Source organism: Passer montanus, unplaced genomic scaffold (genome assembly GCF_014805655.1).
Source record: "Passer montanus isolate IOZ18808 unplaced genomic scaffold, ASM1480565v1 scaffold71, whole genome shotgun sequence".
NCBI lineage: Eukaryota > Metazoa > Chordata > Aves > Passeriformes > Passeridae > Passer > Passer montanus.
This window is the reverse complement of record NW_024372259.1, coordinates 3,272,797-3,287,638: the sequence shown is the minus strand read 5'-3', so window position 1 is coordinate 3,287,638 and position 14,842 is coordinate 3,272,797. Positions and strand designations below refer to the sequence as shown.

At 41.0% G+C, this 14,842-nt stretch overlaps 2 protein-coding genes across 6 annotated transcripts; one reads left to right on the top strand and one right to left on the bottom strand.

The window, feature by feature from the left end:
* The first annotated feature begins 21 nt into the window (after positions 1-21).
* Positions 22-1,699, top strand: METTL18 (methyltransferase like 18). 5 transcript variants are annotated; one of them, XM_039730218.1, is made up of 2 exons: positions 22-67; positions 500-1,699. In XM_039730218.1, exon 2 carries the CDS (start codon positions 625-627, stop codon positions 1,672-1,674), a length of 1,050 nt encoding a protein of 349 aa, XP_039586152.1. In that variant the 5' UTR covers positions 22-67; positions 500-624; the 3' UTR covers positions 1,675-1,699. The 5 variants fall into 5 exon arrangements, with proteins under 5 accessions (XP_039586152.1, XP_039586149.1, XP_039586150.1 ...); XM_039730215.1 differs by having other exon boundaries at positions 34-226; XM_039730216.1 differs by having other exon boundaries at positions 34-226; positions 497-1,699.
* Positions 1,700-5,894: 4,195 nt separating this feature from the next.
* LOC120512220 (14 kDa phosphohistidine phosphatase-like) lies at positions 5,895-8,766 on the bottom strand. The gene is made up of 3 exons (XM_039730274.1): positions 8,510-8,766; positions 7,555-7,679; positions 5,895-6,080 (listed from the first exon to the last, which is right to left on the bottom strand). The coding sequence occupies exons 1-3, from the start codon at positions 8,649-8,651 to the stop codon at positions 5,988-5,990; spliced, it is 360 nt and encodes a 119-aa protein (XP_039586208.1). The 5' UTR covers positions 8,652-8,766; the 3' UTR covers positions 5,895-5,987.
* Positions 8,767-14,842: the final 6,076 nt, after the last annotated feature.

The window sequence follows — 14,842 nt, the reverse complement described above, 5'->3', positions numbered from 1 at the left end:
CCGCGCCCGAGGAAGCGGAAGCGGCTCCGCGCGGGAGCGGCGGGAATGGCCCGGAGCGGCGGCCGCGGTGGGTGCGGGCTGGGCGCGGGAGAACGGGCCGGGAAACGCGCCCGGAGCGCCTCAGCCGGCCCGCGCGGTGGGTTCGCGGCTCTTGCCACGCGGAGTCTGAAATGCGGGTTTTAGCAGAGCTGGCAGCTGTCTTAATTCCCTTGCCTGTACCTATGGGGTTAGCTGTGACGCTGTGTTTTAATCACTTTAAGTGGTTTTAAATTTACAGAATAGTTAGGGGTGGAAGGGAGCTCTGGAAATCATCCGGTCCAAGGCAGCGTGCCCAGAGCTGGTGACACAGCCACGCGACCAGGTGGATTTGGGATGTTTCCAGAGAGGGAGACTCCACGACTTGCCGGGGGAACATGGCAGTGAAAATCAAGATTCTACAACTAGACGGTTTGTGCTGATATTAATGATACATAAAACTATTTACTCTTATTTCCAGCAGCAAGCCACCTGGCTCTTGGCGAGACATCTGACATTGCACCAGTGAAATACTCAGTCCTGCAACAATACCTACATAAAAGCTTGGCTGTAATAAATTAAGCTTTTAAAAAACTCTCATTCCTGAAAATGGATTTTCGATTTGATTTTGCTGTTGATGAAAATGAGAACAGTGAGGCAGATGCTCAGTTCTTAGTGCTGTGCTCTCCAGAGCACAAGCAGGAATCCAGGGAAAAGAGCAGGGGAACTGCTGATCTCGCAGCAAAGTCCAGCCCGAAGCTGGCTGCTGCTCAGCACCAGGATGAGGCAGCTTTGAAGAAAAACCTCTGTGTGAAAGCTGCCAAGGAGCACAGCATTCCCCGAGATCTCAACAAATTATTGGAAAATAAAGTCATGGAAACAGTGTTGGACCTGTCTTCTGTAAAGCTGTCTGTAGTGGAAATGACGTGTTCAGGTGACGCTGACAGCGAAGGCATCGTGTCCAAAAGTGTTTCTTCTCACTCTGATCTCATCCCAGGAGTCTACGAAGGAGGGCTGAAAATCTGGGAGTGCACCTTTGATCTTGTGGACTACTTTTCTGAGGCTGAAATAGAATTTACCAACAAGACTGTATTGGATCTTGGCTGTGGGGCTGGATTGTTGGGAATTGTTGCTTTACAGGGTGAAGCTGCCAGAGTCCATTTTCAGGACTACAACAGCACGGTGATCGATGAAATAACCTTGCCTAATGTGGTGGCCAACTGTACCAGTGAAGGCAGGAGGATGGGCAGTGGGAAGGACAGAAAAGCCAGCAAGCCTCCTTCAAAGAGACCCAGGAAAGCAGAGGGATCACCTGATGTGCTCAAGAGATGCAGATTTTTTTCTGGAGAGTGGTCTCAAGTCAGCCAGCTCCTGTTAAACAGCAAACCCTGTTTGAAGTATGATTTAATTCTCACCTCTGAGACCATCTATAACCCTGACTACTACAGTGCTTTGCATGATACACTGGCTCAGCTCCTGGACAGAAATGGCCGTGTGTATTTGGCAAGCAAAGTGCATTATTTTGGAGTTGGTGGTGGTACCTATCTCTTTGAGAAATTCATTGAAGACAAAAAAGTGTTTAAAACCAGGATGGTTAAAACAATCGATCAGGGTCTGCAGCGATGCATTATGGAAATTACCTTTAAAAATTCCTGTTAAAATTAAACTACTGATCTTCCAAAAATAGCTCAAAAATGTTTTAATCCTCATGTCTCTTTGCTTTTTCCTCTGTTATTCTGGTTTAACAAATTAAGGGTGGTGGTTGTTGAAATGTTTGACAAATTCTGGTGTTTGACCAGAAGTGAGGGACTTCTCTGATGTTGAATTTGCAGAGTTCTGCTTAAAGCAGCATCTGTTTATAATTCATTTATATACAAAGATTAAGCAAGTCATTGTCTCCAGCCAGGCTTTCACATTCTCTGTCAGCAGCAGAACCAGCATCACAGGAATGACATACATGACATATTGTGGCTGAATGAGATAAATTTAGCATCCATAATTAGTGCAAGAGGCTTTTTTCTCAAAGGTTGGGCAGCCTAACTGCAGCCAGATTCAGGCAGGGACCACACACCTCAGCTCTGCTGCTTTGCCAGCAGAGGGGGATGTGATTGCATTTATCACTCGTGGGGATCTCAGAAATCCATGTAATGTTTCCATGTGTAATGTACACATGATGTATTCAAGCCCTTTAAAGAGTGTAACAATATTAACTACTGTGGTCTAAATTTTCACATTCAGATTCTGTCACAGGCTAAGAAAATTTCAGCAAGGAATTAGAAAAAGCCATGCTGGTTTAGAAGCTGACTTGAAAGAATATTCTACACAGGATAAGCTCCTACCAACCAACAAGCCTACAAATGAAATACTGGAGGATGATAGGACTGAGCTTTAGCAATTAGAAAAGGAAATAAACTGTGCTATTATGGGAGTTTAATAGATTGCTGTACTATTTTAAACAAGATTTTTCCAGAAATGAATTGCCCCTTTTTCTAAACTTGCTGGGGGTACTACTGAACATCCACACTTCTTCAATCTTTCCAGTTTGGCAGGACAGAAAGCACTCAGAAAAGCCTGCCATTCACTTCCCTAGGCTGAAGACACTGATGTTGCTGAAGAAATCACTGCAGACAAACCCCCAAAGAACTACACAACCTGCCCTTGAGCACTCACTGCTACTGGCAATTCAAACAAGAAAAAAGAAATCCATTGCATGTTTTGTCCTGGCCAAAAGCAGACAGAAAGCTCTTAGACAGCTGTTGTCATCATGCACTGCTTTACAGGTGCCCTTGCAGAAATATAAACTTGGAGACAGTGGCCACTGCTGTAAACTGGATGCAAGGTTCTTCAGTGTAGAGCAGAAGGAAATAGTCTGAGGGGATGGAAAGAAACAGTACAGCAGTGATGTAAATCACTTTAATTATGCCATCAAGTTTCCATCACTGGAGGCTCCAAAAGTCAATCCCAAAGTTCCTATTTTGAACCTGCTGCTATTAAGATAGAGTTGTAAAGGATTTCCTGTACTTCACAGAAGAGCCTTCACTACTGTTTCAGACTGTTTTAAAGGGATGCTTTGGAAACTACTGAATTTAGCCTCTCGTAGGATAGGAGAGGGAGGAAGAAAGTCAATTTTGCCATGACTGTCATGGTGCTTTGGAATTTTTCTGCACTAACTCTGAAACTTAGTGATGGTAACTGATGACTACAGAATGAGGAACAGAAAAAAGTTTTAGCTTTGGCAAATTAAGAAGGTACTGTTAACAGCTTTTTTTTTTCTCTGCCAAAACAGAGATGCTGGAAACAAATGGGTTACATTTGTCATTTTTCAAGCTCAATCCTAAAATAAATCATGACTTGCACTGAATAGGTTGTTCTACACCTGCTGGTCTAGTGAGAACCATACCTCAAGTAACAAGAAATGCTGACCACCATGACAAAGAATATGGTTAGGAACAAGAATCTCATGTAATTTTGGATGAATAAATGAAGAAGGTACTTTAAATCTTCTACTATAGTACTTCTTGATAACAATATTCCACTATTAAACTCACCATCTCTGGTTTAATTACTGTGCCTTCCCTCAGTATTTGGTTCAAACATAGCTGGTTTTGTGCAAGTACAGAATCAGAATTTTTAGACTTCAATGGAAGAATGGCAGAGCCACAATCTTATTTTGACTGCACATCTGCAAAACAAATAACCCCACACAGTATAATTAGCTTCCCATTTCAGAATCTGATTAGAGAATGGAAGATTTTTTTTTCAGGTTAAATCAGCACAATTAGCATTGGGATTTCCATATTTGAGATGAGTTCTGTTCTTAGAATTCAGCAGGTACATGCTGAGAGGAAACAGAATTCAACACTTAGTTTTGTAGGTTGTTGATGTTTCAACTTCAAATAATACTAATTTCCCTCATTTATGTTCAGGCTTGCTGTACCTGAAAAATCCTCACCATCCTAGTGACCAGTATCCTGCTCCTCTTCACAAACTGGAATAGAAGAAAATAATTGTTTCACTCCTTTGCAACACCAGGGAATGACCAGGGAAATTAAACTGCCCCAAATGACACTGCTCTAAAAAAATAACTGAATTGGGAGGTCCCTCAAAGTTTGGGGGTTTTTTTATGACACATTAAAATCTTTCTTCTATGAAGAAATAAAAGTTAGAGATCAGCTGGTAACTAAATTTTTTTTATCAGCTTACTCCAAATCATCACCATTTTTCTCTCCTCACATTTTGAACACGTCATTACAGTAATAGGTCCCGTGTAAATTATGTCTTTCCTGTAAGTATTGTGGAGACAAAGATTAAAATCACTCATTAAATACCTCAGGAAACTAAATTGAAAGGCTTGTTTGTTTTAACACAGCTATCCCTAACTGATGACTTCCATTTGAAGACTATTTGCCAGTTTTGGGAAACGAGGCTATTTAAAACTCAGGATTGTATACTGGCAGCTACAGTTATTTTACTAAAGCTGAGAGGAAGAAGAGCCCTTGACAATGGAACTGGGAAGTGCCTGATTTGCAGGTTACTGACTTGTGTGCTATTCTTGGTTATTAGGCACATAGGCTCTGAAATAAAAATCTTGTTAAGTAAAATCAATCCTGCCATCATTACCACAGTATTTGAAGTGCAGCCAGATAAGCATGGCACAGGAACTCAAAGAGAAGCACAAAGAGCAGATGCAAAAGCAGGCAAGGGTGCTGGAGGGGAAAATCCAGGCTGCAAGTGGGGGGAATCTGGTGCCAACCAAGAGACCTGTAGCACCAGGTTCAGGAGATCCTGTTCTGAGGAGATTATTGGGATGGAGACCCCTGGAACTCTTCTGGTGAGGACTGGACTGAAAGGTTTGAAGATAAGAACAGAAAATTCCTGTCCACCCAACTGAAACAAAGGCACAGAAGGGGGATTTAAGAGGGATCACAACTGTAAGAAGGGAGTAACAGCAGGATTTTTGGTGATAGAAACTGGCTCAAAGTGTCTCAGATTTCCACTGTTAGAGTCACTTGCATGCTGAAAAGGAAAGGCTTCCCCTATACCACCAGATACTGCTGGGTAAGTGCAGTAGGAACCACAGAAAAGGGAAGACTTGATATAGAATTGCCTCTGGAAATCAGCAAGCCTTCAGGACAGCAAGTCAATAAAGTCACAAATGAATTAAATGAAAAGTATGAAACAAAAAGAGTGAAAATTGTAGCCAGTAGTTTCATAACAAACAAAAGGCAACATCCTGCCACAACAAGAGGGTAATGTTAGCTAATTCAGACACTTTCTAGGTGTACTGAGGAGGTGGTTCACTATAACTTAGTTACTGCTAGGAAAATAAAAACAAAAAGCATTATTAAATTCACACAAATCAAAACAGTCCAGGGGAATCAGAATGAAAGAAGCATTGGCAGAATTTTTACATTGCCACCAGTCTGCTACAGGGAAGGTTCTTACAGGAAAATCAAGTATCATGATCATGACTTCTGCAGGATACTAGATTTTAAAATCATTGAGTAAATAAAACATTTAGATCACTGGTGAAGAACTGTAACAGTCAACACCACCCTCCACACCAATTTTTTTTAAAATGTGGGCAAGATGAAAAGCCTAAAAAGTAATAGAAAAACAAATTGAAAACACTGTGGTCAAAAGACCAGTGAACAGGTTTAGTCCAGTGGTGTTTGAAGTTGGTGGTAAATCCTTGGGTATCCTACAATAGATCAGTGAAATGGGACTGGATGAAAACAAATTAGAGGTAAGAGGTGTGGGAGTGTTTAACTAAAGGACACATCAAAAGGAAAGGAAAAAGGGTTAGAACTTCAGACTCTGCACAAAGGAATGTTTGAAAAAATAAGATATAGCTGATGGCAGAGTCCAGTCACTCCAGATTTATAGTTACACACAAAGAACAGACATTCAATTTTATTTAACAAAGTACAGCTCACATTTACCAGGTTGGACTGCTCATTGTGCTCACAAGTTTATTTCTTGTCATCTGACCATGTAATTTCATAATCTGTGTACTCTTTCTTCAGTATCTCTACAGTGACTGAGTGATCTGCTTTTCCATAGCCCTGCAAGACAGAACAAATTGGACATGGACATTAAGTCTTCAGAACCATTCAGTTCTTACCAACACAAGTTGTTCACGTGCAAATCAAAAGTTCTAAAAAAGTTACTCTTGCAGTATCATGTTTTATTTTTCTATTACCCTCTCCAACTCTTTCCCTTCCAAATCAAAATTCTACAAAATAAATGAAGTGGGGTCAAATAGAAAATGCATTTTTTACACAATTTCTCCAGCAGAAAGCTTGCTTTAAAATGTTCCCACTGCATTTATGGAATGTTGCTTTAAACCACAGAGATTGCATTGACCCAATTTAATGTGTGAGCATACAAACAGCTGATTTGGCTCAGCTGTGGGAAAGGGAATAAGCAAACAAGTGTGAGCACTGGAGCACTACTCTGGCCACTAAAAAAATCACAGTCTTCATGTTTTATTTATTTCCCATCCTGCCTTTGCTGATAATAGCACAATTTTAAGTATCTGTGCTCTTCAGCCATTGCAACTCCAAGGTAAGGTCAGATGAGCCATGTGGTTTTTTGCCCTCATTTAAAAATCACTGGTCACAGGGTTATTGTTTCACTGAAATTTAAGGCAGTTGTGGTCAAAGTGGCCTCTCCATTATTGTCTTACATGATCAGAATCATCTTGATTTCTTATTTCAGAACTACACATAACAGTGCAGTACACTGATAGAAATCTGTGATTTACAGGTTATTTTTTCCCCATAATATTTCACATGAAAGTTTACTTAGAGCACTGAAAAAAAGAGCCCAAGGTTGTATTATCAAACAAAACATACTGTTATTCATCAGTGATGGCTCCAAAGAGGAGCAGCTTAAATAAACAAGCATTTAAACTGAAAAGGTTAAAGTTGATGCATTATAAAATGTAAGCTTCTCAAAAATAACAGATAATATAGTCAGTTGGAAAGCAACAGATCCATGGCTTGCCTTGGCAGCCACTTTGAAAACCTCATCCAGCCTTAAAAACAGCAGCACAGCTCCAGAAGAATGACTATTGCTCTGGTTTCACTGAAACACCAAGGTACTTCTGTTTTAGAGTCTGACACCAAACCTTCAAGTCAAAAGAAGCATTAAACCTACATAATTAATATCTTAACTTTGACCTGGGACTGAGGTCATCTGAGCCCCAGGGTCTCTACCTGACAGAATCCTTCATGGTAATAAAACTGCTTTTAGCTGATGCTCCTCCATGAGCACCAAGGCACCAAAAGCAGAGAATAAAGTCTATTTCTCAGACTGCAAGAGTTGACCACTGCCTCTAACATTTAATTGGGCAGCTAGATTAATAATGTAAGTTTTCTGCCCTAAAACGATTGTTTTTCTAATCTATCTCACAAGTGAGACAGGCAAGAATGTTTAAAATGTGATGTAAATTGCCAAATGCCACCATGCTATCAACCAAAAATCCCAGAGCATCAGAGACAGAAGCATTTGAGGGAAAATGAGAGATGCACTTACTGTTGAGAGCCCAAATACCCTGATTTTCTTGTCTTTGCTATTATGTTCAATTTTCCCTCCTCCAAGGCACTTGCATTCATATCCCAGCTTTTCCATCTCAGGATTTACTTTTTCAAATATATGATCTGCACAAGAAGAATGGTCAGAGACATTAGAACAGGAACTAGGCATTAAATAGACTAGAACTCATTTTTGTCTATTTCATCTACTCTATGAGGCAAGGAGGTTTCTCTTCAGAAGCATAGAAAAGCTGCAGTTGAAGCAGTTAAAGTTTTTTAGTTAGCATATATCATTCTCCAAAATGAGGCTGATTGTGTCAGGAAAATTAATCCACAAACATCAGAGGTTTATTTATGTCCAAAAAAGAGACAGAGGAGTCCTATAACTTTGTTCAAATGAAGGGACAGGTCATGGGCATTTCCCATGGGGTTTCTCAAGTTGTTAGAGGACACAGTCTCCTTTTTGTCCTAATTTTCCAGCAGCATTTCTCTCTTTCCCTTAAAAGGTACAATTTTGCCCAATCACCTAACAGACCCCTTTTGTAATGTGTACCCCCCCAACCTTTTCTTTTTCCTTGTGTGCCTGTTCTTTTTCTGCAAATCCAGGGATTTAGCACAGTCTCGAGTGAGTAACAGTCTGTATCAATTAGCAGAATTCCATAGGAATTTATGGTTCCCCCTCACACTGCTGCTTTCACCTCTCACTATCTGCCCTTATCTACCACCAGGCCCGCGGCTTGCAAAGACACCTCCTCATTCCTTTCAACTGGTTTCCGAAGCGCACACGACAGATATATTGCCCCAGTGCTCCTATCACACGGGGGACGCAGAAAGTGAGGAAAAGGGGACTTTTGAGCTATTCAGGCCAGGGCTCCCCGCTCCGCCTCAGACCCGCCGGGGTCCGGCGGCCGCGTCCCGCCGGGGGGGCCCCGCTGCCCGCTCGCCCCGTCACGCACTGTGGAACTCGGCCGCCTTGGTGCCGCGGACGATGTCCCGCTGCTCGCCGCCGCCCGGGCGCTGCAGGCGCACCAGGATGTACTTGAAGGTGCCCTCGGGGTCGATCTCCACCGCCCGCACGGCCGCCCGCACGGCCGCCATGGCGCTGCCGCCACGGGGGCGGGAAGGCGGCGGGGCGGGGCGGGCGCCATGGCGGCCGTGAGGCGGGGCGGGCTGAGGGCGGCGGCGGCCGTGAGGGGACGGGCTGAGGGCGGGCGTGCGGCTCCGGCTGCTTGGGGTGCCCGCTAATAAAAACGTGCCGAATTCGTTAAGTCAAGTTGCAAAGCTGCGCTTCTTCAAGAAGTGCCAAATCACTCTTGTCTTGGTAGCCACACACGGCCTGAAAAATAGCAGCACAGCATCTGCTTAAAAAGAAGTAAAGGACTATTTCTCTGGTTTCAATGAAACACCAGGGTGGTTCTGTTACAGTCTGACAACGCATCCCCAAGTCAAGAGAAGAGTTAAACCAATATAATTAATATTTTAACTTCTGACCTGGGACTGAGGTCATCTGAGCCTCGGGGTCTCTACCTGACAGAAGGCTTCACAGCAATAAAACTCTGCTTTTACCTGATGCTCCTCCGTGACCATCAAACAAGGCACTAAAAGCAGAGAAATAAAGTTTTTTGCATAGGCTACAAGAGCAGGAATTGTTTCGAACACTAAAAGTGCCCTTCAGGGAGCTCTTGTCCTGCATCCCTCCCTTTGCCACCGTGGATTCTTCTCCATTGTCCTCAAGCAAAAACGGCAATCACTTGTTTTTGAAATTTTAAAAGTTGAATAGTGGGAAGAAGTTAGTTTTCTGCTGATAAGGGAGCAATAAATTCCCTTCCTCTGAAAGATTTAGGTGTCCTGTGGCTTCTGTCTGGTGCGAGTCCTTTCTTAAACAAATATCTTGCATAGCAGAGTTTCTATTTTAACATTATGTTATAATGTTAAAACTATATTTAATACACTACTTAAGAAAATGAATATAGCATAACTTTCTAGCATAATACAATATTCATTTTAATACTTGCGAAAAGCCAGTCATAAAATAGACATTTTTCACAGGACCAAGGCAAAGCAAAATGTTTACATATTTTCTTTCAGATTAAAGCCATCCCCTTTTGTTACCACTTCACTAAAGACTAAATCTGTAATATTTACCCCCAAAAAAATAGTTGCTTTCATGCAGTGCTAAAGTAAGAGCAAAGTTTGTATCAAGTGTTTACACTAAAACCAGGGAAATTTCATATTTGAAGACTAGACATTTTTTAAAACTTCAAAACATCTGGCACGTCCACATAACTACATTTTAAATTACATTGTAGGTAATTTCTAACTAAACTGTTTTATTATTTTCATAGATACAAATATTTAAGTTATTGTTGAAACTAATTTCTCCAACAATAATAGCTTTAAAATCTAAAGTTGTTACTTGAATACTTTCTCTAAACACCCAAAATGCTATATAATTTAAAATATAACGAAAAACATCAGTAAAACAGAGGAAGAGTATATACCATCTAAATATAAATTTTTTAGTATTAGTATTTAGAGATAAGACAAAGGTAAATTTAAATTGGTGGCTAGTTAGGCTATTTTGAAATTCGTTACTTTACAATTAAAGCTGCTTCTCGAGCTACTTTATTCACTACAATAAACATTAATTTAAAAAATTTTCAAGTATTTTGTTAATTAAGAAAGTGTTGTTAGTTACCTTATCTGTGCACAGAGCAACAGCAAACCCAAGAGGAAAAAAGCTCGTAGCCCCAAGGAGCTGAATCCTTACTAACTAATTTTTAAGGGATTAAAAAGGTGTGAATGGCTTTAAGTAGAAACCAAGCTCCTGCCTCAGCTGTTTTGGATTTTCAAGGCAGGCAGAGAAAGTGATAAAATCTGTGCCTAGTTAGGATAATGAGGCTTAGAGAGTCTTGTGGAGTTGAGGTGCTTGCTTAAGCTTGCTTTGTCTAGCACTAAAGGTCTGTGGGATTAGTGCTTTAAGTTTATTTCCAGTAATTTAGGAAGGTTGTGGTTGGTTACTTTGTTTACCAATCTACCCTAATATCTCATGTTCTGATTTATCCTGTGCTAGTGAAGCGTTATGGAAGCTTGTTTCCATGAACTCTGTTTTTTCTTTTTCACTGGAATGGTTTCCTTCATTTCCTCAAGCACAGAAGTCTGTTGCGTGGCTGTGAAAACCTTTATTGCCCCATTTCAGTTATGATGCACGAAAGGAACTAGCAGCAAACAATAGTGGTGAGGATGGCAAAGGAAATACTTGTGGCATACCTTAGAAGCTAAACTTGAAAGGAATTTTCTCTCAACAAGGAGGACAGACATCAGGCTTCACCCTACACGAGTTTGAGCAGATAACTTTGTGATTTAGTAATAGTCCCAGCAGAGCTTTGTCCATTTCTCTGTAATGCTTCTCCCTTCCCAAGCACCCATTTTATCCAAGAGTATTTCCTATGCCACCCCAGGTATAGGAGCTTCCTGTTGGCTTTTAGGCTGCAGACAAAAATTCCCCGCTGTTGGTGGGAATTGTTGGTGCGTCACTTTGTGGGCCTCAGGGGTACAGAGAGGATGGCATGGGGTGACGGGTCTTCAGCCAGACACAGCCTGTCTCCAACAGAACTGCTCAAAGGGACTTTCCTTTTGTCCCAGGCTTGGCACTATTTTCTGAAAAAATTTAGTTTTTTTAAATTTATTTGGTCAAGCGACATCTTGTCTCTTTGCAGCAGAATCCTAAAAACCATTGTTTGGGTCTTGTTTTGCATTGCAGTTTGCAGGATTTGGATTGCACCCAAATGACTAAAATTGCTCCATTTATGTCCTTCCTACCATCAGATCCTGTGAGCCAGGAGTATCCTAATGCCAAAACATCTTCTTTTTTTAGCAATTTAAACTCTAAATGGCAAATTACTAGAAAAGTAATGTTACTGTTTTGTAAAGCTGTTAACATCACACTCTGCTGCAGTGAAACTCAACATGAGATTCTCTCAAGCCATTGGATCAATCCAGGCTCCCAGAATCAGGAAAAGGGAAGCAATCACTTTTAACTCCAGGTGTATAAATTTCTCCTTTTATTGAGCTCTCTGACAGAGAGCACAAGATGTAAGGATACATTTAGCCCATGCTTGTATTACAGGAAAATATTAAGGAAAGGCTGTTGAAGTAGGTGCTTTCCATCACACGTAACCCTCACACACCAAAGAAAGTAAAATGAAGGCTAATGTTTAGCTGTACTTGCAAATTTATCTTTTATTCCAGAGCTTGAGTAACCCTGGGATTGATCAGAAGAATGCATAATACACTTGTGCAAAGGAAATGCACTGTTGTCAATTCTGCCATGGACATCAAAGATCACAGGTCTTCTTTGCTGCTTGGCCCATTCAGTTTAATAGGATTTATTAAAGATTCTTCTTCTACAGCTGTTGGTTAGCAGCTCCTCAGATTAGCAAAGAGGCCAGAACAAATGCAGGATAATAACATTATCTCTCATGGGATTAACATCTTGGGCATCTGTGAAGGGCCTTTTCTGGACCCCTCATATCTTGCTTTGATAAATAATGATCTCTTTCAGAAACTGAACAAGATCTGGGGAAAACCAAGTTTTGTTCTGCTCCTCATAGAAGGCAGTTTTATAACCCCATTGCTCTGCTGGCTAAAAACCCCCTCTAATTTCTGGTCTACATTTACTCACAAAAGGTTTTTTTAATCCATTTGGGGTTTTTTTACCAGGTGTATCTGTCTATATACAGAAAACTTCTGAGCACCTTCTTTACTTTTCTGAGCCTTCCTAGCTGCTTCCTATTCCCCAGGCTTAAACCTAAGTTCCTAATAGGCTTCTGGAGAGGTATTTCTTTAGAAGGGACCTCATGGCATGTATCTATTCCTTGAAAAGCCTGGACTTTCCTACCAGGAGGTGTCATTCTCCTGGCTCTCCTTCTGAATGATCATAAATATCACCAGCCTGTCACAGGGTTGTTCATGTTTGAAGTGAGAGAACACAGGACATGCCCAGAATCTGTTGTATTTGCAGGGCATCCCCAATGAAGGCAGGAATGGTGCATCTGACTCCATGTTCTCAGAAGGTGCATTTATTATTTTATTATACTATATTATATTAAAGAATACTATAGTATACTAAAGAATACAGAAAGGATACTTAGAGAAGGCTCAAAAGATAATAATGAAAACTCGTAACTCTTTCCAGAGTCCTGACACAGCCTGGCCCTGATTGGCCAAAGAGTGAAAACAACTCACAGCAGAATCCAATGGAACAATCACCTGTGGGTGAACAATCCCCAAACACATTCCACATGAGCACAACACAGGAGAAGCAAATGAGAGAAGAATTGTTTTCCTTTTCTCTGAGGCTTCTCAGTTTCCCAGGAGAAAAATCCTGGGTGAAGGGATTTTTTCAGAGAATGTGAATGCCACACAGGATCCCTTTGTTCAATGAACATCTCTCTAGGTTTGTTTGCAAGGCTCTGCTGTCCTTTGGTTGTCCTTCCCTGCTCTCACTGTCCATGCCTTGCACCATATGTTAGGGGCAGGATGGAAGCAGTGTGCAGGTGATGGTTCCTGAGGCCCAGCTGTTCCTTTGTGGTCTGCAGAGACAAACAGTGTGAATGAGCTGTTTAATTGATCAGAGTTCATTTATGTGGGATATGTGACATCCTGAATATCAGGACAGGTCTTTCAGCTGCCTTTCTTCAGGAGAAGCTCACGCATTTGCATTCATGGAGTAGAGATGTGAGGGGTTTTTGATTGGTAGATTTAGCGCTGGAGGCATTCGGTAGGGAAACCATGCCCTTCCTTTGTCATGGTACTGGGATTGCAGCTCCTAAGAAAAAATCAGATTGAAGATGATGGATGGGGAGTGTAATGATATGAAGTCTTACTAGCATAATTCTGGATATCAATTGAAGTTATGTCCTTTGACTTAACCTTTAGATAAACCTTTGTCTTTGGCCCTAGAGGATATAGAGCATCTGCACTCCTAATTTACTTATCTTCCAGTGGGCATAAATCTGGATCTTTCATTTTATTTTGAGACTAGGGTAGCTTCCCCACTGTATTTATGTACCCCCATTGTGGGGATTTATATTAACTGTAATCTTAACTGAGTGTCTGAAGTGCCTGAAGTAAGAATGTTGTATGCCAGCCCAGTATTATTTCATAGCTGGTAAATGTCAATTCCTTCTCTTCCTGATACAATACCTGTTATGAAAGTGATATTATTTCTGTGGGCCAAATAACCAGATTCTGCTACTGATTGCAATCAGGTGACTGTAAATGATGGATAAATGCCTATTGAAAAATGAGAAGGTAAACCACAACTAGTATGCACCAGGAAGGATAAATACAGAACCACAGAATCAATCATTTGTTTGGAAAAGCCTTGTAAGATCAGAATCCAAATAGAAACCTAACACTGCAAAATTCACCACTAAACCATGTCCCCAAGCACCTAAATATCTCCACCAGTTCCCTGGGTAGGCTGTTCCAGTGCTTGACAACCATTTATTAACATTTAAGGATTATTAACATGGTCTGTTGGGTGGGGTACATGCTCAGCACTTGAGAAGATCCACTTGGTGGATCTCTTCTTAGGCTCAAACATAAAAGTGCAACAATTTCAGGATAGGTGACAGATCATCTTTCCTGATGAGTCAAGAAATCTAAAAGTGTTGGAAGTGCAAAATCTTTGTTGGAAAAGTTAAAGTATTGTTTTCAAGCCCTAGAAATAAGGGAAGTCCTAATTTTCTTGGTAGCAGTTAACTGGAACGTTAAAAGGTCTTGTGGCGCCAGTTTGTTTGGGGTTTTCTTGTCTGGGAAGTGATAAAATTAAGTAATTTAACACAATTGCTTTCAATGTTAGTGATGAGTTCTTTGTTCTTGAAACAACAATTCTATGCAGCAATTAAAGTAGACTTCACTAATGATTCTGTGTTAAGGGTACCTGTCCTAAAAAGTAATTAGCTATTCTGCTGATGGAAATAAATTTCTTTCTCTGAATAATTCATAGATGGTATGGTTGTGGGGAAAAAAAAGCTCCTAAAAGAATCCTTAATTTAAGGAGTCTTCTTGAACTCAAGAAGAAGAGAATTCAACTTCTGTTCTCTCATGGTCTATTGACTGAGAAAAGTCAAAAGTGGTATGAATGATACACTTTGATGGCCGTTCTTGGGTCAAGTTTTACTCCTCAGTGCTGTGTGGTTGTTCCTTGTGCTTTGGTCTTCTGCCTTGAAGATTTCAGATACCCTGTGGCAAGTTCTCATACCACAGAATTGCAGTAGTTT